Raw genomic sequence first — 22,885 nt, 5'->3', positions numbered from 1 at the left:
TTTGCATTTATAACTATAGCTAGGCTAGTTAGTTCAATAATCCAATAACAGCCTAAAACACAGTATATATATACTAGTCTGTTACAGTTGCAGGAGGTTTTAACTACCTCCTTTATTTATTTATCCTAGTATAGACTTCTCCAGTGAACCTATCATATATCTAGAAACAATTGCTGCATACTAGAAAGACCACTCAATTGCTATGAAGGGTAGTGATTTGATATGGTCCGAAGATCCTGCCAAAAGGGTTTGGACATGATCCTTAGCTTTTTCTCCCCTGAAGTCCTTTCTTCTAATCTCCTAAATAGGGCATCCTCTTCCCTCTTTTCTTGTTGTGCTAATGTTACTGGACGACCCTTGGAAAAAAACAATTGACGTGGCAAGTACGTCATTTGGAATAGTTAGATTTACTAATTCCTTCAGGCCTGCCTTCCTTATACCCTCTTTTACCTCAGCAAATACACAATGAAGAGATTGAGAAGATACTTGTTGGTATGAAATATTTTATTCTAGCCTCTTTTGGTTAATTTGTATTAGTGTCTTCTGAATGTGTGGATTCTGTTTCTTGTTTTTCTTTTCTAGCTGTCAAGTATTTTAAAGATGTTTACAGAAATGGTGCTTGCATTTTACATTGTAGGTGTTGTGAAAAGATCATATCCAATACTGCCGTCTGCAAGTTAGGGTGCAATTAAGGGCTTGCGGTACTTTTTATCTCTCTCTCATATTTTTATTCCATTTTGTATCCTCTGCATCTGTTATAAATGCTTTCTATCAGCATTTTTCATATTTACATTTAAAACTTTATTGTATGTTTTTGTCTTTATCCTCCATGGAATGCACATAAGGTTGTACTGGTGCAGAGAGGCACTTTTCTTTAACTATGTTTGGTTGTACATCGATCTATGTAAGATATTAATCACTTGCACTTAAAGTTATAAATCTCTGAGTTATGTTAAAAGTCACGCATTAATAAACTGCTCTAAATTAGTACTAAAAGTTGTACAACCTTCTATATTAAAATATTAAAATCTTAGTCATTCTAAGTTGTGTTAAAATATGAGTAACCCTTTATATAAAAAGTTTAATAACTCTAAGTTATATAAAAAGTTGAATAATGATCTATATTGAAACCTTAATTAATCACTCTAAGTTATACTAGAACTTGTACATTGATACATATTATATATTAAAAGTTTACGGCATGCAATGAATATTGTAAGTAGGAAATATAGTTGGTTTTAGGGTGGAGATGATTCCAGGGGTCATAGTGAGTTTAAGGGTAAATTATTTGGGAAGAATAATGGTGGTATAGGGGTATAAGGGATTATAGAAGGGTTGAACAGGGAATGGGTATACACATTCATTAGATTGTACTAACTAACCCTAAACATATATATAACTAAGCTTAATTAGTTGTATAACCAGTGACGAGAGGGTCGCACTGTGTTTGGAAATTGGAAAACCGAAAACTTGCTATTGGAAAAGGAAGAGAAAGAGGCCAGAGCCTCCTCCCAGGACCGTCTACCCTCTGGAACTCTATTGAAACTCTCCTCCTCTAAGACTCCTTTCTAGTTGGAACTCTGGAAAAACTCTCTGTGACTTCTCCTGGAAGAGAGACTCCTCTCCCAGGCCCGTCTCCTCTCTATACTACTGCCACTCTCTTATAGCCAAAAATCCGACCAGCCATTATGTCCTTCCCTCTTTCCAGCGTAAGTTTTTTTTTTGTCTCTAACTAGTAGAGAAAATTTCTTCCAGCAAATTTGACGTGAGAAAAGAAAGGTAAGGGTCCCTCCATTTTGCCAACTACTTTTGTCATCTTCTACACCTTGTAGACATGCACACCAAATGAAAGAACTCCACCATTGATTGTGCTTTTTGTGACCCACAAGCTCCTTTCTCCTCACGGCTCTCCTCCATTGATGGATGCTACTGTTGTCTTCTGGATTGCTGCCAACGTGCTGGACCAAGAACCGTGAGCTTCTACTGCCATGGGGAGTGATTGTGGCTGCTGGATGTGCAGCCTCCGTGCCTTGCTGCTGTGTTGTAAAAACCGTGAGCTACTTCCCTTGGATGTGAGTTGGACGTGCTCCTTCCTTCACTGCTGGACCGAGAACTGTTTCTTCCAAAACGTCCAGCCCCAATAAAATGTACCTCTTCTTCAAATTGAATGAGTGCTGGTGTCTCATCATTTTGAGAATGTCCGTGTGCTTTGTGTGGAGTGGAAGAAAATTCTGCAGATTCTTTTCAAAGGACCGTGGCACCACCTTGATAATACTAGTTTAATCAAATTCAGCACTTTCATTTCTTTGAACTCTGACCGTGACATTCTCCCAAGCATCAACTAAATGCCAAAATAAAGCCTTGAATGGAATAAAAACCGTGAGTGGTGGCCCCCTTTTAATTCAACTTTGCCAAAATAGATTTTCCATGGCCGTGAAGTGTTGGAACGTGGTCCCCTCCATTTCATTTCAATTGATTTACTTCAAATTGATTATGTGCTTCACGGCTTTACTTCATTCTCCGAGGCCAAAGAAAAATTCTTCAATCCTAGGTGGCGGCTCCCACTTTTGTTCCATGTAGATCCTTGCCAAAATAATTTTCCAATGGCCCTAGGCCGTGTGCAGCTTCTGGTTCCAAATAGAAACCGTGACACTAGTGCAAGCCTCCATTTAGGTTCCAAACACTCAATCTCTCATTAACTTTCGTATGGAGCTGGTCTCTCAAAATTTGTCTATAGAGTTGCCAATTTTCACTCAAATTCTCACCGCGAAAAGTGTTTTATGCTGCTGAAAAAAAAAATACAATTAATGTTTGGTGGACAGCACACTTGAATTCACAAATTCAGGTTCCTCTCCACTTCCTAAGATGCTACCTTGGTAGGGAAAGGGTTCTGCAACTTGAATGCTCCAATTGGACTTCACAACACCATTGCAATCATCCAAAACACTGACCAAACAGATTAAAAATCTGCACCAGTTTCAACACCAAAATTTGACTTGAACTTAACAATTTAAGAGGCCAAAAGCTCAAAAGCAATAAAAATAGGTTTACAACAGAAGTAGGCACTCAAATGGATCCTAAGAAAGGTGCTAGAACAGATTGCTGCAAGCCAAATTGGATTTCAAAGTACATTCATCAAAACAGATTCAGTTTTCAACACTGCACCAGAAAATTGGCTTGGTTTTGGTGGTTTGAAACTCAAATTTGCACACAAGTGGCTTAAACTCGAAATGAATCACTTCAGCAACTTTAATTAGTGATTTGAAACGTGTTAAAACTCTGAAATGAGTTAAAAACAGATTGCTACTCAAATTGACCTTGCCACTTCATAATATAACTCAAAATATGATGGTTTAAGACACAAGTCTGCACTTAGGCCAAGATATTACTAATTGAAATCTGCTAGCAACTTTTAAACACCATTTTAAACTTGTTCAAGCTATCAAATAGCTCAGAATTAGCCGAAATCAAAATCAGACTTTGTTATGTCCAATTTGTGCAGAAAAATACCCCAACAATCCCCCAAAAACACTAGTTTTGACTAGTTAGCTCTCAAATTTGGTATCACCACTGATTTAACATTTCTCTTATTCCAGTACTGTTTAGTGCATTTTATTATCTTTCTTTAATGATGTCTGAACCCCGAATTACCCCAGGTTTGAGTTCTGAAATTGCTCTCTCTCTTCCTAAAATTTTCCAGCCAAGAGTAAGTGTGCCCCCTTTTTTTTTACCTTTTGTTGACTTGCCAATGTTGCAAACCGTGTGGAATGTGGCCAGCTAGAAACTCCTTAATTTTGTTGAGCTTTGCCAAGTCATCCTTTCAACAAAAATCCGTGAGAAGCTCTTGTAATGGTGGCCCCCTTTTTCTACTTTGTTGTCTCCCATTAAGAGAAACAAACCTCCCATTTTGTGTGAAATTGCCGTGAGTGTTGGTTGTTCACGTGGCCCCCTCTTTCATTTTTTCATTTCAATTCTATGTGCTTTGGTGTTTGCCAAGAAAACCAAGAGTTGCCTTCCAGTGTGGTCCTAGGCCGTGTGGTGTATGTTGGCAAGCCAATTTTTCTTCTACAACAATAGATGGCATCGTAAACAGAAGTAGCACTAAATGACCAATTTAACAGTTCCATTTTCTAATTACCATTCTTGATCATTTTTCTATTAATAACAACTTTATAATATCATGTTAGTAGTTAGAATTCTTTTTTATTTGTCTCAGATCCTTCACGTGGAGAAGTCAACTCAGTTTCCAACTAATCCAAATTAAAGCCAGTGGACTCACAAGCTATACTACCACTTACTCTCTTTACAACACTTAGTCACCCCCAAAAGTTCATTTAAGAAAAACAATCTTGTTATCTTACCACTTGGATTAAGTTATATACTTCTCCATTTTCTTTGAGAAATAAATTTAACTATCATGGCAGCAAAAATAATCAATTGGGTAACCTCAAAGGTAATAAAAGCCCAAGACTTGAGTTTCAGTGTTTAGCATTTGAGTTAATCCAAAGTATTAGTTTCCTGTCAATTGCCAAAGATGTCTATTAGTTACTTGTCAATCTGAACTTAGAGATTCTAAGTTGAATTTCAATTTGGCTGGTTATTCGGATATGTCTCTTTTTGGTGGTTGAGAATATTAATCGTACATAAATAAATCTCACATAACTAATTCCAAATCTTGCTGAAACTTTCTTGGCAAATACTTTACCTGCGAAAACTATTGTGAAAAACTATTCACGTGATTCCATATGTTCTACCAAGTTCCACACATCACAATCACAATATTATATTATGTTGCTGAAAAATTCTTGCCAAATACCTTTATCACAATCACAATATTATATTATCTCACAAGTTGGTTACAGAATAGATTTTTATTGCATTTATCTTTGATTGTACTATTTCTAAATTTTCTTTTCTTCTATTGTATAAAAATATATATTATGTTCAAGAATATGGCATCAGGTCCTTCTGGCCCTCCTATTCCACCTTCAGGAAATTCTGATAAGGGCAAGGGGAAGAAATCTTACGTAGTGAAGTTGATGACACGTTTCAATAATGAAATTAGTTCAACCAGTCAACCAACTACACCTACCTCTACCTCTACTGGTAGATCTGTTCCACCTCCATTAGTTGTTCCTGCCTTCACTCCCACTCCACATCAAGTTCCTACATCTTCACCTACCTCTATTGGTACATCTCTTCCACCTCCAATACAAGTGCCTGGCTTGACACCCACTCCATACCAAGTGCCTCCTTATCTTCAGGCTTCACTCTCTCCCAATGTTGGTTCTAACCCATCAACTCCCAGAAATATTGCAGCATCACCTGGTATAGAGGATGCAGATCCACATTCTAGTTCAGCCGCCAATAACATGGAAGAATGTTCCAATAGTCGTCCAATGATTACACCCGTTGGAGGAGGGTAAGAAAAAAAATAACTCAATTAATATATACACAATTCATTGTTGTATTATTGTAATGTTTGAGTTTAATTTTGTTTTAGGTTTTATCCTACAAAAACTGCATCCAAGGCAATCACAGCAACCATCAAGGAACAGCTTGATGAGCCATGGCTAACATGGGGTGCAATCCCTAAGTCAACCAGAGATGTCTTCTTCGAACGTTTTAAGGTAAACACTTTTCATTCCTAATCCTGTTGTTACAAGTCAGTAGTTGGTGTCCTGCATTTAATTTATACTTTGAACTTCTTTACTTATTCAAACCTATTATTTCTAATATAACAACAGAGAAAGGTTTCATGGAAGCCTGAAGATGAGGAAAAGGTCAAAAAAAATTATCACACCAAGGCATCTCATAGACTCTCAGAGATGTATAAAAAAGCTAGAACTCTAGGAAAAAGACCTGATTGGCTGGGGGACGATACTTGGAATGCTCTTTTGGAAAAGTGGAACATGCCACTTTATAGACAAAAGTGTGAAACGGCAAAGAAGAATCGGACATCTGAAAAGGGTGGATGTTTGCACACTGGAGGATCTATAAGCGTGCATGAGCATGCTATTCGTTTGGTATATAACTTGTACATTTTTTTTCTTATATTTGTAATCATAAACTTTACAAATATTTATTAACAACTCCTTTTGTTTGCAGTCACAAGAGCTTGGTCGGTCTGCGCATGTTGATGAAATATTTCAGCAGACACATATTCGTCAATCAACGGGAGAATTTGTGGACGAAAGGTCTAAGCGGACCCATGTAAGTTTGTACTAACTCTATCACATTATAAATTTTCGTTTTTTAAACCTCATGTGTAATGATAATATTTATTCATTTAACAGGAACAATTTGTTGCAAAATTTTCTCAAATTAGATCTGAGACTGCATCTGTTGGTGTCTCAACATCTTCTCCTCTAGACCCTGCGGAGGAGGAAAGATTGAGAAACCAATGTTGGTTAGAGGCTGCTGGTGGAAAATACAAGGGACGCGTATACGGCATTGGAAATGTCACTTCCCAAGATGACTGTGTTGATAGTTACATCCAACAGACACAAGCATCTTCTACTGCTCAACCTCAAAATTCAGAAGAAATTGTTAACCTGAAATCGCAGTTAGAACAATATGGTCAGCAGCTTCAAAAGTTTGAAGGCTTTATTGGCGTCCTCCTGCCATTCCTTCCGCCTTCAGCAGCCGCGGCTGCACAACAATTTTTAAACCTTCAAAATCCTCAGGTTCAAAATGACGTACCCAATACAGTCCAACCAGAACAGCAACCTCCAGAACAGCAACCACCACACCAGCAACCACCACATGAACAACCAGAAGATGGAAATGATGATTACATGCATTATTAGGAATTTTATAGAACTTATTTCCATTACTGTTGAACTTATTTAGAACCATAACTACAATCTGTTTATGAACTTACCAAATGTTGCAGTTATAATTACATTATACAATATTTATGTATTCATATACAATGTTTTCTTTGTGGATTAAGTGTATATGAAAACCTTATTAAATTTATATGTCAATGTGCAATGTATAATGTCCAGGTCTGCTTGTATATTGTGCATGGAGAACTGCTATATACAGAGAATTTATTTAGCTCTTGTTAAACCATTATATACGGAAAAATCCGTATATAATTTCCGTATATAAGTTATATACGGATTTATCCGTATATAAGCTATATACGGAAATATCCATATATAACTTATATACGGAAATTATATACGGATATATCCGTATATAACTTATATACCGAAAAATCCGTATATAATTTCCGTATATAAGTTATATACGGATATTTCTCTATATAAGTTATATACGGATAAATCCGTATATAACTTATATAGGGAAATATCCATATATAACTTATATACGGAAATTATATACGGATATATCCGTATATAACTTATATACCGAAAAATCCGTATATAATTTCCGTATATAAGTTATATACGGATATTTCCCTATATAAGTTATATACGGATAAATCCGTATATAATTTCCGTATATATGTTATATACGGATAAATCCGTATGTAAACTTAGCTACGATGGTATTATATACGGATTTTTGTCCGTATGTAATCCGTATATAAACACAGATTATATATGGATTTTTGGTCTTATATACGGATTTTTGTTGTATGTAATACACTTTTTTCTTGTAGTGTGGTTGTATTTATGGTTATTTGTACATGATTGAGTTATGAGAGTCTTTATGGTTGGATGCAAATTTTATGATTTATGAAACTTATTTAGATATTTTCTAAATTGCTAGTATATTTTTTTCGTTTAAAACTTCAATATTAACTTATCGTTTGTGTTTTGTATATGGTGTTTTGTTATTCACGTGCTTTGAGCCAGTAGAGAATAATGTAGGTACAGGTGAAGAATAATTCTAAAATTGATAAGAGAAAAACTTTTGTATATGAATAGTTTAATATAATTATAGTCAATAGTATGATGTACCATCTTAGTCACTTTTCTAAAAAAGAAATTATTATTTTTATATTTAAAAGACTGATGCAATACTACAGCAAAAAACAGTCCTTATAAACCATTCATTGATGAATGATTTAATTAATATAAACTATTTATCATAATTCGCTTATATTACTTATATTGAAAGAGAAAAGTGAAAATAATCTTTCGGAAATACTAAGAGTGATAATGAGATTCATTATAGTGTTGTTATTTCCATAATAATATTCTTTTAAAACAATTATATTTCTTGTAATTATATTTCTACGTAGATTTTAGCATAAAATTGTTCATCATCCATAACCATTGGGCAAAAAAGCAAGTGTGGCAGACAAAGGTAGGAGAGTCTAGAGTTACGCAAGAAACAAGAAGATTATGAATATAATGTATCTTTAATAATATTTTTTTTCACAACTTTTTTACATAATTTGTGATTGGTCCGCATATATCGACTAAAAAAATAGTAATATATAATCTATTATAAAAAATTGTAAAAAAAATATTAATCTACCATATTTAAAAAAGTATTCATGAACACGGTGTTTGAACCTTTAATATACACTTAAAAAAAGTAAAAATATAAGTTTATAGATGTTATAATATGATAAAAAGTAAAAACAAAGATATAATAAACGTAGATAAAATAATTATGTATGTGTATGATTTTTCTAATTATAGGTAAAAAAAAGATAAAGACTTGTCATTGGCGATTTGACCAATTCATCTAGGCAGGGTTCGTTTTAAAATTGGAAAATATTTTTTATACCAAAATATCACTAAACAGTATTTTTAGGCATAATTCAGTCATTAAAAAAGTGAATTGAAATATAAAATAATAGATGGAAAATAAGTGTAAAAATGTTTTAAGTGCGAAAGTAACAGGGTCATTTAGAATTATAGTCCAGAAACAGATGATTTAAATTAAAGGCCACTATTCACTTCACGAAACCCCCCAGAAACAACTAGTTTTGCTTTCATTGAAGCACTTCTTAAATATTTGATGGCGGATTTCTGAACTGATATCGACATAATCAACCATTAACCTCAAGAACTATCTATGCATCATCAACATAATGGAATAAAGAATAATAACAACAATAACAAAGACATGAAACAATGAGCAATAGCTGACATTACTGGCCGTTATAATCTTTATCATTGTGAAACACGACATACATGTTCAATCCTTGTCCTGTCCCCTTTCCCCTTCCCTGCTTCACAGTACCGCAGGGCCTCCTTGAAACAAAAGATTAAAAAATCAAAGCAGCCATGGAAAAAGCAAAATCAAACATTGACATAAATACCTCATTTCTGCGGGTGGATGATGTTCTATACATTCCTGGATCTATCAATTCAACCATCCTTACAACAAAGAAAACCAACAAAGAAAGACACAACCAGGAATGAGCACACAGACAGATTTCTCAATATTCAAGTCACTACCACCTCCACCACAAACGAACCTAGAAAATGATCAAACTCAGCACATTTTCTTTTCCCCGAATAGAATCACTGTAAAACTCATACTAACACGAACTGAATACTCCATTTCAAATTTCACAAACTACCTCACATGATAACAAAGACTCGAGACAGTGAGCTTGAAGCTCAATAACAATCATATATCATCACCCTACCCTAAGATTCATGGCACAACGCGATAACAATCATATAACATATATAAGGTAACAAAGAATTACTCCGATTTCTCCGACACGTCCTCCGTTGAATCATCCTCCGGGTTCTCCGCCTCATCTCCATCCTCTTCACAGTCCCCATCGCGATTGCGGTGGTTCACGGCGGCGACGCGGCGCTGTCGAACAATGTTGGAGAAATTCACAGATAAATCGGAGTAGATAGAGCGAACCTTGGAGATGTTGCCGTGGATCTGAGTCATGAGGCTAACATTCTTCATCATGTTGTCAGGAATCTTCGACTCGTGGTTGCTGTTCACTTCCTCGATCAACGCACGGTTTTCGTCCAGCACCGTCTGCGCCTGCCGGAAACTCCGAGTGAGTATGTTCCAAGCCTCTTCATCGCCGTCGCATTCCTCGTCCTCATCCTCATCCTCATCCTCGTCGCCGAAGTCATCGGTTCTCTCTCCGGCAACCTTCGCGCTGTCGTTGACCCAATTAGGCATCGTCGTCTCGGCGGTTTCGTCCATATCCGCCGATTTCTAATTTCAAGTACGATCGAACATTTCGTTGTTCACACGAGAGTCTCAGTATTCGAGAAAAGTATTGGAATGAAGTTTCTTGTGGCGTTTCTTGCGGCAGTGAGAAATTGGAGGCACGGGGCATTGACCCAACCATGGCGGTTAGTCTTGTGAATTCGGTAGGTGATATTTGATTGTGACAGTCCATTGAGAGTGGGGTGATTTGGCGTTGTTGGGGAGCTGGCGAGTGGCAATTGTAGTCTGTGAGCAAATTAAATGACAGACGGTGAGGAAAGGAGATAAATATCTTATTGGGTTTTGAATATGATGATAAATAAATGAATAAGGAAATATCCCCCGCGTCCTGAATATTTTAAAGGAATAAAATATGAAGAAAAATAAATATCTCGTAGCTGACGGCACGGGAAAGTGTAAAAGCGTAGTTACTGGGACTTTTTTTAAGATTAGTCATAGGACTTTACGTATATGTAAGTATTGGAATAGTTTTTTATATGCAATTAAAATATATTTCTGAGATTTTTTTAATATATTATGTTTTCTATTTTTATAGAAAGAAGTTTCGTTTTATTATTTAACTATTAAAATTAAGTCAATGATGTAGTTTTGAAACACTACCCTTTTTTCATCTATTTTGAAGCACGATTTTGAATTGTTTGTTATTGATACAAAATGTAACGTATAGGTATTGAGTAATTTGGTATAAGAGTATAAGTGTTTTAAATGAGATACACTTTGAATATTTGATTGGTCAAATTTTAAAAAAAAACACTTATAAATATAAAAATTTAATTATTAGAACTTTATTTATAAGATTTATCTTTCTAAAATATTTCTATACTTTCTTTCTAATATTTTGAGTTAACTGATATTTTTTTAAGATCTAAGTATAAAAATATTTAAATATATTATAGAGATGACAAGAGGAAATATACTTTATCAATCAAAATCGTTTCTCTTTTTTTCAATGATAATTTTTTAGGTTAAATATGTTTTTCTCCCTTAACTTTTAGCGAAAATTGGAATTAGTCCCTCTTCAAAACTTTGGTCTAATTTAGTCCCCAAACTTTAAAAATGTGTGAATTTAGTCCTTTTGACTAAATTTTGTTAGGTTTATTTGAGGTTTTAAGTGCTTTTCATGATAGCATTTGAGTTGTTTATCCCGTTTGACACATTTTTGCTTCAATGCTCACTGATAAATGCGTTTGAAACATCAAATAAAGTTAACAAAATTTGGTTAAAAGGACTAAATTCACACATTTATAAAGTTTGGGGACTAAATTAGTCCAAAGTTTTGAAGAGGGACTAATAATTCCAATTTTCGCTGAAAGTTAAGAGACCAAAAACATATTTAACCCTAATTTTTTTAATTGTCTGATAAGATAAATCTTTGTTAGTCTAAAATTTCATTTCAACTTGATATAAATGGATTTTTCAAGAAAGTTAGTGTTATTGATATTGGTTTACGAATGTGATATAAAGTCTATTTTATTGATGACTATTTCAATATGGTAATATTGTTATACATGTTGAATATAAAATTCTATCTAAAATTCTTTGGTATAAGGTGAGTTTGAAATCGTAGTGATATTATTGTGTTTCAAATTGGTGTAAATGAATTTTCCAAATAAAGGAAGCTACTCTTATTGATTTTAGTTGGTGAATGTGATATAAGGTCTATTTTATTTAGGGATTTCAATACAGTAATGTTGCGATACATCTTGAATATGAAATTCGTTGGTATAAAATGAGTACGAAGACTATATGTTTTATGTAAATTTGAGGTTCTTATATTATACATAAGAAATATGTTCCTTGTATACTTGTGAATTAGCATGATGAGTTTAGGATTCAACAACTGCATAATTAATTTGACATTCTTCATTCGTGTGTTGAGTTTGAAATTCATTGTTTAACATGATGAATTAATATGTTTTTTATTTTCTTTAGTCTTAAAATTGAAGTAAATTTCTTGTTAGGTATAAAATGAATAATTTTATGAATTAAGGCGGGAATGTGTTTTGAAGTTCATAAGTAGCTTTGTTTTAAAAATGTATATATGTTAGGGTAGGAAGATTTATATGAGTTGCTAAGTGAAGGTATCATCTGGATTTCTCTAGTAAGTGTTTTGTATGATATCTTCACTTAAGGAAAAACAAGTGTGCCTTATAAGCATATGTTTCATCTCAGTCACATAGGTGAGAGAATATTATTTAATATTTTCGCTCGAGCAAAAACATACATTCTGAAGCGGGTATCGTTTAATACTCTCACTGAACTTGTATTCTATCAAGTGAAATTTTTTGACATTCATATTCAAATTTAATATGAAAATATTGTTGAATTGTGTATTTCTTTGTATTGAATTATGATGTTTGTGTGATTTTCAAGGTTACAAATATTTAACAAATATTTAATTATATGTAAATATCTATGAATATTAAACTAATATATTGCTTTAAATTCGTCTTGATTTATATAATTTAGGTTGCATATCTAAAATGCTAAAATGGACCACATGTTAAATTTCTAAAACGAAAAAATCAATACATATAGATATTGTGATCAATATATTTTTTTTCTTTTTAAGTATCTTTTATATGTGAATCAATGTGCAATTCTAAATATATGTGTATGCAATATATGCACAATAATATAATAAATATAATAAAGAATCGAAACGATATCATGTTTATTCCTATTCAAACCCAACCTCTTTTGACTAATGATATGACTATTTTGAAGCAATTTAGCCATATTCTTACAACCCTAAAAAAAATTCAAAGTTAGCTACCAAGTGCTGCCGGATATGTTTAATAATTTTTTTTTCCATAAATATTTTTGGTGTTGTGTTCAGAATATAACTCTTTTAAATATGTAAAAGTTTTAATAAATAATAGAGAGAATAACTTTTTATTAATTGTTATTTTAACTTTCTAATATTTTATAAATTTGACAAAAACAATATATAACACTTTTAAAATATGAAATATGTATAAAGCGTTTATAATTTGTAAAATCATTAACATAACTTTATAAAAAAAAACAACTTTTCATTAGTTGGAATCATGATAACTTATACATCGTATTTAAGGGACAAATCTAAAAGAAGTGTATGGTTGTATTTTAATATACTTTTTTTCATTTGTCGTCTAATCATAAATTGCTTACATCTTTTTTAAAGTGACATAGGTGAAAAACTATTTTATTTATCGATTTAAAGTTCAAGATTAGTTATTATTTTGTTAAAAAAATCCTACATATAACTTTTAGTTTTACATATTTATCATGAAATTAAAGAGGAAAATAAATAATAATAACAAATTGGAACAAATTCTATTATATAAAATTCTTTACAAATTAGGTATTGGGTAAATGAATATAAGAAACATATACAATTTTATAATAAAATTTAATATAATCTTATTGTAACATCCTATTTTAGTAGTATAAAATCACTAAAATAAGAGCTATAAAAATGATAACTTACAACAAACTTGAGATTTCAAGAGAAGAAAAATCTACACCTAAAGAACAAAAGAAGTTATCTATATTATTGCTTCATCCTCAACCCTTACTCTGAGACAACTAGAAAGATGTCCTCCTTAAGCCACACCCACTAAGGTGATTATCGCAAAAGAGAAAACATACACAAAAACAAAAACAAAAGCAAGCGTAAGCTAATGATAAAATAGTTTAACATGGTAAAAATAAAATTCAACATACAATTGCAATCACACAATTAGTAGATCATTTTCCCCATTCACACATATCAAAACATCTTTCTTATTCACACCACTGACTCGGACTTGGCCAAATCCTTTACAATATAATATAAATGTCAAGTCATGAAAGGTTTTGCACCTATGTGGTGGAACACTTGACCCACTCAAAGCTACCACACAATATTAATCCTTAAAACGCCTTTTCTCACCATAAAGAAAGGCCCTCAAGCTAGGACCTCCTACTCCTCTCACGACATGACTCACCACTCTCTAAGCATGGATGATCATTAGAGTGTCAAAGATAACTCCATATCTGCTTCTTACAATTTATACTATTTATACATGAATCCCCCAATAAGAAATTCCTCCTTGAAATTCTTTTTCCACAACATCTCATTCTCACTTTAATCATATCATAATACTTTGCATCCAAACATATGAATCCATGAAACATACATAAAAGAACCAGAAATAACCCTATCAAGTATCACAAAGTAGTTGATAATACAATTGATTATCTATTATACATTGAAATTGATAATAAATTGGCTTAAGATCATAAGAGAACAACGAAATACATAAATCATATGTGTACAAGTGAATCTGGTTTAAATTGGTCAAAATTGCACATTACTGGAAGTATTAATCGATTAGATATATAATATAATCTATTAAGGCAAACCATAATTCATATAAAGCAAAATAGGCACTAGTAAAAAAAGAGGTTATTATATCGTTATATATGCTTCGGTTTTGTAAAAACCGAAGTATATCAAAACACGGTGGCATTTTCGTAGTTATTACGAAGTTATATGTCTCGGTTCAAGGGGACCCGAGGCGTAAGAGGTATATTGCCTCGGTTAAATAAACAACCGAAGCATATAACCCTGCTTAGAGCACATGTCTTTTCTGACAAGTCAGACTGCGATTTTCAAAAATAATTTACTACCTCGGTTTCCTAATCACTCGAGGCATAAAAATGCCTTACTACCTCGTTTGCTAATCACCCGAGGCATAAAAGCCTCCTAGACCTACCAAACAAATCTTATGACGCGACCAATGCTTTGTCTTCCTCCACGACCTTTCTTCTTCCTCCACAACATAAATAGTTTTTTTTTTTATTTCAAGTGGGCTTGTACCAAATTAAGGGTTCGACCCTTGTTTCGTTTTTTCTTCCTTGAACCAAATTAAGGGCTTCTATCATATAACGCATTGAGGAGTTCTGCGTCGCGGAAGGGGGAGTTCATCCTCTTCCTCTTCTCTATTCGACACTGCGTTGGATCCGCATTGCGCAAGGGAGCGAGATTTCTTTTCTCCTCCTTCGTCTTGATTCTTTTCTCACAGAGAGACCCAACTTTGGGGCAGCACCAGGGGTCTTACACAAGCCAAATAGGGTTTTATCTTTCGTGTTGCCGAGAGGGAGGCTTCATTCCTCTTCTCGGGAACGAGGCTTGGGAAACGGCGTGGCTGCCGGAGGACTTAACACCGAAGACGTGAGCTCCATGGGAAAGCGACGTCAACTTCCCTTCCTCCTCTTCCTCCCCCGGAGTGGTGGTTGACGCCGTGGCCGAGGCTGACGAGGAGATGAAAGCATTCGTGGCGGAGATGAACGAGAATTGGAACGAGCGGCGAAAAGGATCGAAGGAGAAGGAGAAGAGGGAAGAAAATGGCGCGCTTTACAGCGTGGAGAATATGAAGAAGGATTATTGACTGAAGAAGCAGAGGCTGCACGCTGGATTGTGATTGAAGGAGATTGAGAAGCTCGAGGAGGCAAAATTGGCCGATTCTGACATTGCTGTTGGCGATGACATTCAAAGATTGATTCATAGTTGCTCCGAGTATACCTCTCGTTCTCGTACCCCCTTTTAAATTGGATTATGGTTCTCTGATTTTGATTGTGTTTTTTGTTTGATTGATTCTCTGGTTTCTTGTTCTTGTAGTGATTTAGAGTTTGATTTCGTCTTGGGGGTTGATGTTTTGGGTTTCTGATTCATTGCAGGATGGAGCGGTGGACGTTGTGGGTTACAGTGAAAGTATCATTTGATGTTTGCTATTCTGTAGTCCAGTCCAATGGTTAAGTGAGTAATAATATCATTTGATGTTGAAGGAAGCTATTATGCAGTCCAATCCAGTCCTATATGAAGTTAAGATAAAGGCCAAGCCTTCACCACCAGGGGTAGTTTCTGGAGTTATGTTGAGCACAAAAGTGGTGTTGAAGGAAGCTATTTGGTTTTGGTTGTTCTTCTCTTTCCAAAGCCGGTATGGCTTTATGTAGAAATATGTCCAGAATAATGATCTATGAGACCTAGAGTTTCAGGGGTTACTTGGATTGCATCAATTAATATACTTGAACTCTTGCTCAGCCATAGATTAGAGTCATCTGGGAAGGAAGGGAAGTTGAACTGAAAAAAGGTAACTTTGGTAAGAGCAATGGTAACGAAGAAGAGTGTAGCTGCATATTAATATTTGACTAAGCAAGCGAGGTGCATATTTCTGTTTTGAAAGCTTGATTCTACTACCTCGGTTGGATTTGAACCGAGGCATAAGCACGCACCCCCTACTGCCTCGGTTGGATTTGAACTGAGGCATAAGCACACATCTTGTTGCCTCGGTTCAGAACCGAGGCAAAAAGCTTACCCTTTTTTACCTTGCCTGTATATGCCTCGATTGCGGAACCGCTACGTATAAGCGAAAATAACCGCTGTCGTTTCCTCTTACTGTACTAGTAAGGGCAAAGTTGCCTATTTTAATCTATTATGTTATTAACATAATCTATTAGACTATAGTTTTTGTTTTAATATATTATGTTATTATCATAATCTATTAAACTGTAGTTTCTGTTTTAATCTATTATGATATTCACATAATCTATTAGACTGTAGTTTCTGTTTTAATCTATTATGATATTAACATAATCTATTAGACTGTAGTTTTTGTTTTAATCTATTAGACCACTCTAAACCAAGTTTACTTCTTTAAGTTACCCAAACTCAATTATACTACTTTTACTCCAAAACTTTGAAGGTTAGGGGTCTAAACCAGCTTGAATAGACATAATCATTCACTCCAAACCTCCAATTCAATCTAGATACACTCCTTTAGAAATTCACTACCTGAAACACGTCATTTGTACCAAAAACCTGAAAACACATCCTCTCAACTCCTCCCCTGCATCCTAAACCAGATTGTACTAGTTTTACAGCTTAAATAAGTCTTAAATGACTTCATAACTATCCCCAAACTTCTGTTTTACCCAACCAACCCTTTCCTCAAAAACTCACCTATCAAAACCTCTTAATTTCACTCCAAAACCAAAGTAAAATGAAATGAGATTCTTTCCCTCCACTTAACTTCATACTTTACCCATTTAGAGACATAACTGAGAAAGATGCAGGTCCCTCTTTAAACTCCTTATTCTAACAATTAGTACATCAACATCCATCAAATTGAACCATAAAGTAGTACTTCAACCCCTTCTCTTCACTAATACCATCTTCATCACAATTTTGCATTCTAATCCATTCCAATTTCAGCATACATACACTTACACAACCTTTATACATTCGTGCAAACTCAAGAACACAACAATCATTATTCACTCAATTTAGAACATCCAAAGTATCATAAACCATATAGACACATTCAACACCATACAAGCATTTTATTCATATACAATTATATATACATACACACAATCACAACATTCATCAACATATACTTTCAAAATATCATTTTATACTTTAAATTAGAAAACACTAGTGTAAAATATGTTTTTTCTAGCGCCTTTTTATACCTGCTAAAATTCACTAGGTATAAAAAGTGATACAGTGGCAGTATCGTAAATAAAAGAAATTTTTCTATACCTATTCCATAAAAAAAACAGGTATAAAAAGGACGTAAGGACAATAATAAAAAGTTTCATACCGATTACAATTAAAACAGGTGTAAAAAATATTTTTTCTAAACCTGATAAACTTATAATAGGTATAAAAATAATGTGACCACAAAAATGCTGAAAAACCTTTTCAACACCGGTTAGACACTCTAAGCGGTGTAAAAATTTTGGTACCCTAGATCGCTTTTCTCGGGTCACTTTTCTCTTTTGCATCTTTCTCTCTTCGACCCCTCTATCTCTTCATAGCAGAATGTTTGTACGTGTTTGCTGCTCTTGTGGGTTGTTGCTCAATGAAACACTCACTGTTATTTGTTTAGAGTTTGATAAGCACGAGTGACAAAGACTCCATTCTCGAAGGTTTGTTTAGGGTTTCACTCTTCCTTCTTTTCCATTTCGATCTTCCTTCTTCGCCAGCAACAGTGAGAGAGTGCATCTCAATCCCTATTGGTCAGGCTGGCATTCAGATCGAAAACGCCTGTTGGGAGCTTTATTGTCTTCAACACGACATTCAGGTCTCATTTCTCAACCCTAATCCCCCCATTTCTTTATACATTATCTCCTCTCATGCTCAATCTCGATCTATTTTCGCTGTTAGCTTGTCCTCTGCATCTCAACCATGTTTTTGTCATTTGCATCTATTATTTTCTTTTCGTTCTATGTTGCTTAACCGATTCCCCAATTTGTACGCGTTCTATGTTTTTGTACCAACATTTTTTTCATTTTTGCCTAATTTATTCCCACGTTCACGTGCACATTGTGTATTTTTTGGACATTTGCTTCTGGTTCTGTATTGTTCGAGTGATTTGGGATTTAAATTTGATGCTAACACCTATTTTATATATCAATTTTAAAATTTTTGTTTATATTTATCATTACATTTCTAACTATCAACAAACTTCGATTCATTTCTGTAACTATTTTCGATTCCTACTTTTCTATCAAAATTGAAGTTTATATTTATCAGTACATTTATTATTGTTATACTTGTTATACTTAATTTTTGATTGGAAAATGCCTAATAAAATTTAGATTTCGCGGGACAGGATGGGAGGGTGGTGATTTCCGGCGTGAGCAGGAACAAGAACTTAAAGGCTCACGTATTGGAGACGAAGGGTGGGAACAAGATTGGATTCTTTTTTTCCTCCGCGTCAAAATCATGAGGTTTCGTTTTTTCTTTCTTTACATTTCTCTTCATAGTGAAACCATGATTGCTTTTGTGTTAGTTTATTTATTTTAGGCTTTTACTTCCTCCAATCTCACAGTTTCAACAACCATGAATATTTCTTGATCAAAGAGATAATAAAATATGTAGAGAAATAAGATTTGGGTGGAGAAAATTTATAAAAGGATAACAATGTTTTACCATCACATGATTAGAGACAGCATGACACAATTGCCCAATATTATTTCTCTTTTTATTACAATTTCAGTTTTCAACATCAAATTTCAACTCGTGTCATGTTCTGTAAAGTGGTTATGGGAAGTTTGGGTCTTGTAATTAACTTGTAAAGGCTTTATTAGAATTCATAAACATTTATAATCTTCACAAGTAGAAAATTCATATTTTCTCTATCGCTCGACCATGTCTCTGGTTCCTTTTTTTTCTTCTTCTTCGATTTTTTGGATGCTTGTAAGATTTGATTGGTGGAGGAAGGATGTGATGCAAGCTGATAATTAATTTGAGTTAGTTGATGTGAGATTTTTCTCAACCTTCATTGTTTGAAAGTGTAGAGTGCACGTGTCTTAAGCAATTAGGTTGTTCAAAAAATGGAACTTTTCCACCAAATTTATTTGAACTTAAAAATATAAATGGCCTGATAGGAAGTTTTAATTTCATATTAGGGATTCAACCAATGAGATTATTATAACTTTGAGAAACTTAAAAATGGTGTCAAGTAAAGTGCCTAAATCTAATATTATATTGTAACTTTGAGAAACTTAGCGATGAATTGGTAAATGTTTTTTCATATTGGAACTAAATAAATATATTTTTCATTTAGGAACTAAATTGAAAAAATAATATTTGATGCGGGGACCAAAATTTTATTTTGATATTTTTTTAATTAATTCTTAACTTTTGTAATTCAGGAAAGATTAGCATGCTTAGAAGATAATGATGCCATGAAACCAAAAAAAAAGTAAAAAATTCAGGTAGTAATATATAGGTACCAGTATGATTGTGACATTTAGCAAAAAGTAATGAATGTAGTGCATTCTATTAACCTCATAGTTATATTTTGAAACTAATATTAATTTAATGACCATTTCTCTTTAAGTAGACAAAACCTGATGGTGATGTGCATTCACTTCTTTATTCAAGCGGGATTCTAAAAGTATGGTATGACTCAAACAGTACATTTATCTTTTAGGATCATCTTGTGTGTCAATTTCTTATTTTCTATGTTGTACATTTGAAAATCTTTAAGCTGATTTCTTTAATGCTTTAACATATATTAGGCAGTGGATTTGTAGGTCATTTTCATTTATATGTTGCTCAACTTACTTATTTTTAGATAACAGAGGGCTCTGGCATACTTGAACTTCAACAATCTCTCAAGTGTGAACTCCTTCAACATTGTAAACTACCTCTTGAGTGGAAGCTCTGGTTCAGATGGTGTTATTTTAGAGTATGCAGAATTCAGTACCTTAAATCACATCTAGAATCTGATAATAATTAGCCTACGAATATCTGCGTATATGATATTAAGTTAAAGTTTTTCACCAATTTAATTACGGAATGATCCTGGTATTTCTGTATGTTGTTTTACTTAGCTTATTTGGTGGTCAACATTATTTTTTTGTTACATGCAGTGTTACTAATGTCTATAAGGTTGTGAAGGCAAGGAATGGAAGCATGCCACTTGTACTGGCAATGGTAATATATTTTTTCCATATGATGATGTTCTTCTATAAGATCTGGATGCTTTATTAATGTGTTTGTTCTTGGGCTGCTTTACCCGTTTGTTGTACTTGTGGGAGGAGTTCTTATTTGGTATAAACTCAACTCAAGATGTATCAAATTTTTACCCAGTTTGTTTGAACATATGCACATTATTCCATTATTCTTTACTTCTTATAAACACTTGGGTGATTTTTGATGCAGGGATTATTTGTCACCATCAGACATCATGGGGAGATATCAACATTTAGTTGTTATTGGGACAGGACTTACTTTTGGATACATTGTGGTATAGTAGTTGTATTTAAATTTGAAAAATGGTTGGCTTTTCTTCTTGTTATTTTCAATTTTTATAGCAGGCAGCATTCAGACTTTTTTATGCCCCGTTTGGAAGATTATTATAATATATTCTTCCAAATAGACTGAATCCACTGCAAATAAATTTGCATCAAACCGGTAGGGACCTATCACATTTGAAAGATCATTATAATATATTCCAGTATATATTATAATAGAGAGAACTCGGTCTGTTATCTTTCATTGTCATATAACAAGCAGCAAAATCCTTCACTGGAGATGAAACTTACAACTGGTCCGAAAAAAGCAGCTGTATATATTGTGATGACTTAACCATATATTTGTTGCTTGTAATTTACATAGTATCTTCATATCATGTTATATCATCCTTCATTTTGCAATGTATATAAATATGGAAAATCTCTAAAGATGCATTAGTGGTATAGAATATCTACTGTCCCTCATTGCTAGGATGTGGACGGACTAATAGAAGAGGTTCAAGAGGCTAGAATAATCAAACTGTTACATCAGCCAAGCAAGGTGAATTGCTTTCTTCTTCCTCAAGGTGAATTGTGATAGTTAAACTGTGTATATATGTGTTCAATCTCTAAAAGTTAAAAAAAAATGTCAATCACCAAATGTATTGCTTCAAATGTCAGGCTTAATAAATGTTTCCACTAACATACAATTTAATGCAATATTCCATAGGGAGTTTTTCCCAATCTTAAATTAAGGGCATGTGGTTGTGATGTTTGACCTGTTATGTTATAATGAAATGCATAGATGCAAGATTGGTTCACAGAAAATACTATTTCAATTATCATTATGGTGATGGACCCACCTTAGAGTTGAATGAAATTTGGTGCATGGTGTGTACAAATTCAATGGTGAATATTTGTTGAGAAGGCTTAGAGGGAAGAGTATTTTGTTTGTGGGGGACTCCTTGAGTTTGAATCAATGGCAATCACTCACTTGCATGCTTCACACGGTTGTGCGACGTGCCAAGTACACTTCAATTAGAACTGGGGTTTATCCACCTTCACTTTCCTGGTTAGAGACCACTCTCATTAATTAACTTTTTTTTCTCTCTCTCTCTCTCTCTCTCTATATATATATATATATATATATATATATATATATATATATATATATATATATATATATATATATATATATATATATATATATATATATATATATTCATATATTCATAATCCTTTTCATGATTTAAACCAATCTTTTTATGATTGATTAGTAATATGATAATGTTACTGCCGCTTTTCTCTTGGTGTCTATTAATACTTTTGTTTTATTACTCTAACCCTTTTGCATATATAGAATCAACATTCGGTGCTTTTTTATAATTTTATTTCTACCTCCAATTTAAAGGTCTAATGGAAGTGGAAAAATGGGTGATAAGAGCCTGGTTCGAGCTATTGACATGACTGCATTTGAGTTTGATCTACTAGAAGAATATGATTCACGCTTTAAGAAGCTGAGTCTAGGTGATAAATTGCTTATCAAATTCTCCAAGTGATTAATTGTTAGAAAGACAAGTTATTGAATTATAGACAATGTAATTATTAATTTTTTAAGTTGGATTACAAACAATGTAATTTTCTATTTCTATGTATAATCGTTTCAAGTTATTAATTACTTAGATTGTATTATAGAATTGAATTTTATACCGATTTAAATATGGATAGTAGAACATACAAATCAAATATTCAAAAACAAAACGTCACTTTTATACCTGTTAAAGCACAACAGCTATAAAAAGTCTTATTTATTCTTTTATACCTGTTGTGGACCCATCAAGTATAAAAATGGGTTTTTTTCCTGATGCTTTTTTATACCTACTCCCAGAATAGCATGTATGAATACCAACTTTTACACCTGTTATAGACAGAACCGGTGTAAAAAAATGAAATTTTTACACCGGTTCAACAA

At 33.5% G+C, this 22,885-nt stretch overlaps 2 protein-coding genes and 1 long non-coding RNA gene across 4 annotated transcripts; 2 read left to right on the top strand and 1 right to left on the bottom strand.

The window, feature by feature from the left end:
• The first annotated feature begins 635 nt into the window (after nt 1-635).
• On the top strand, nt 636-6,983 carry LOC148204400 (uncharacterized). Its single transcript, XM_088105611.1, has 6 exons — nt 636-701; nt 4,950-5,422; nt 5,504-5,630; nt 5,748-6,026; nt 6,109-6,213; nt 6,297-6,983. Exons 2-6 carry the CDS (start codon nt 4,953-4,955, stop codon nt 6,807-6,809), a joined length of 1,494 nt encoding a protein of 497 aa, XP_087961737.1. The 5' UTR covers nt 636-701; nt 4,950-4,952; the 3' UTR covers nt 6,810-6,983.
• Nucleotides 6,984-9,055: 2,072 nt separating this feature from the next.
• On the bottom strand, nt 9,056-10,257 carry LOC124847181 (uncharacterized). The gene is made up of 3 exons (XM_047324609.2): nt 9,647-10,257; nt 9,251-9,308; nt 9,056-9,182 (listed from the first exon to the last, which is right to left on the bottom strand). The coding sequence occupies exons 1-3, from the start codon at nt 10,108-10,110 to the stop codon at nt 9,102-9,104; spliced, it is 603 nt and encodes a 200-aa protein (XP_047180565.1). The 5' UTR covers nt 10,111-10,257; the 3' UTR covers nt 9,056-9,101.
• Nucleotides 10,258-17,909: 7,652 nt separating this feature from the next.
• Nucleotides 17,910-22,580, top strand: LOC148204399 (uncharacterized). 2 transcript variants are annotated; one of them, XR_015783961.1, is made up of 7 exons: nt 17,910-18,251; nt 18,783-18,900; nt 20,253-20,366; nt 20,551-20,614; nt 20,843-21,475; nt 21,719-21,985; nt 22,325-22,580. It is a non-coding gene; the product is annotated as an uncharacterized LOC148204399 (long non-coding RNA). The 2 variants fall into 2 exon arrangements; XR_015783960.1 differs by having other exon boundaries at nt 20,843-21,985.
• The last annotated feature ends 305 nt before the right edge of the window (nt 22,581-22,885 follow it).

Source organism: Vigna umbellata, chromosome 1, assembly GCF_029865625.1.
Source record: "Vigna umbellata cultivar VRB3 chromosome 1, Vumbellata_1.0, whole genome shotgun sequence".
Lineage (NCBI taxonomy): Eukaryota > Viridiplantae > Streptophyta > Magnoliopsida > Fabales > Fabaceae > Vigna > Vigna umbellata.
The sequence above is the reverse complement of the archived record's forward strand: the minus strand, read 5'-3'. Positions and strand labels throughout refer to the sequence as shown.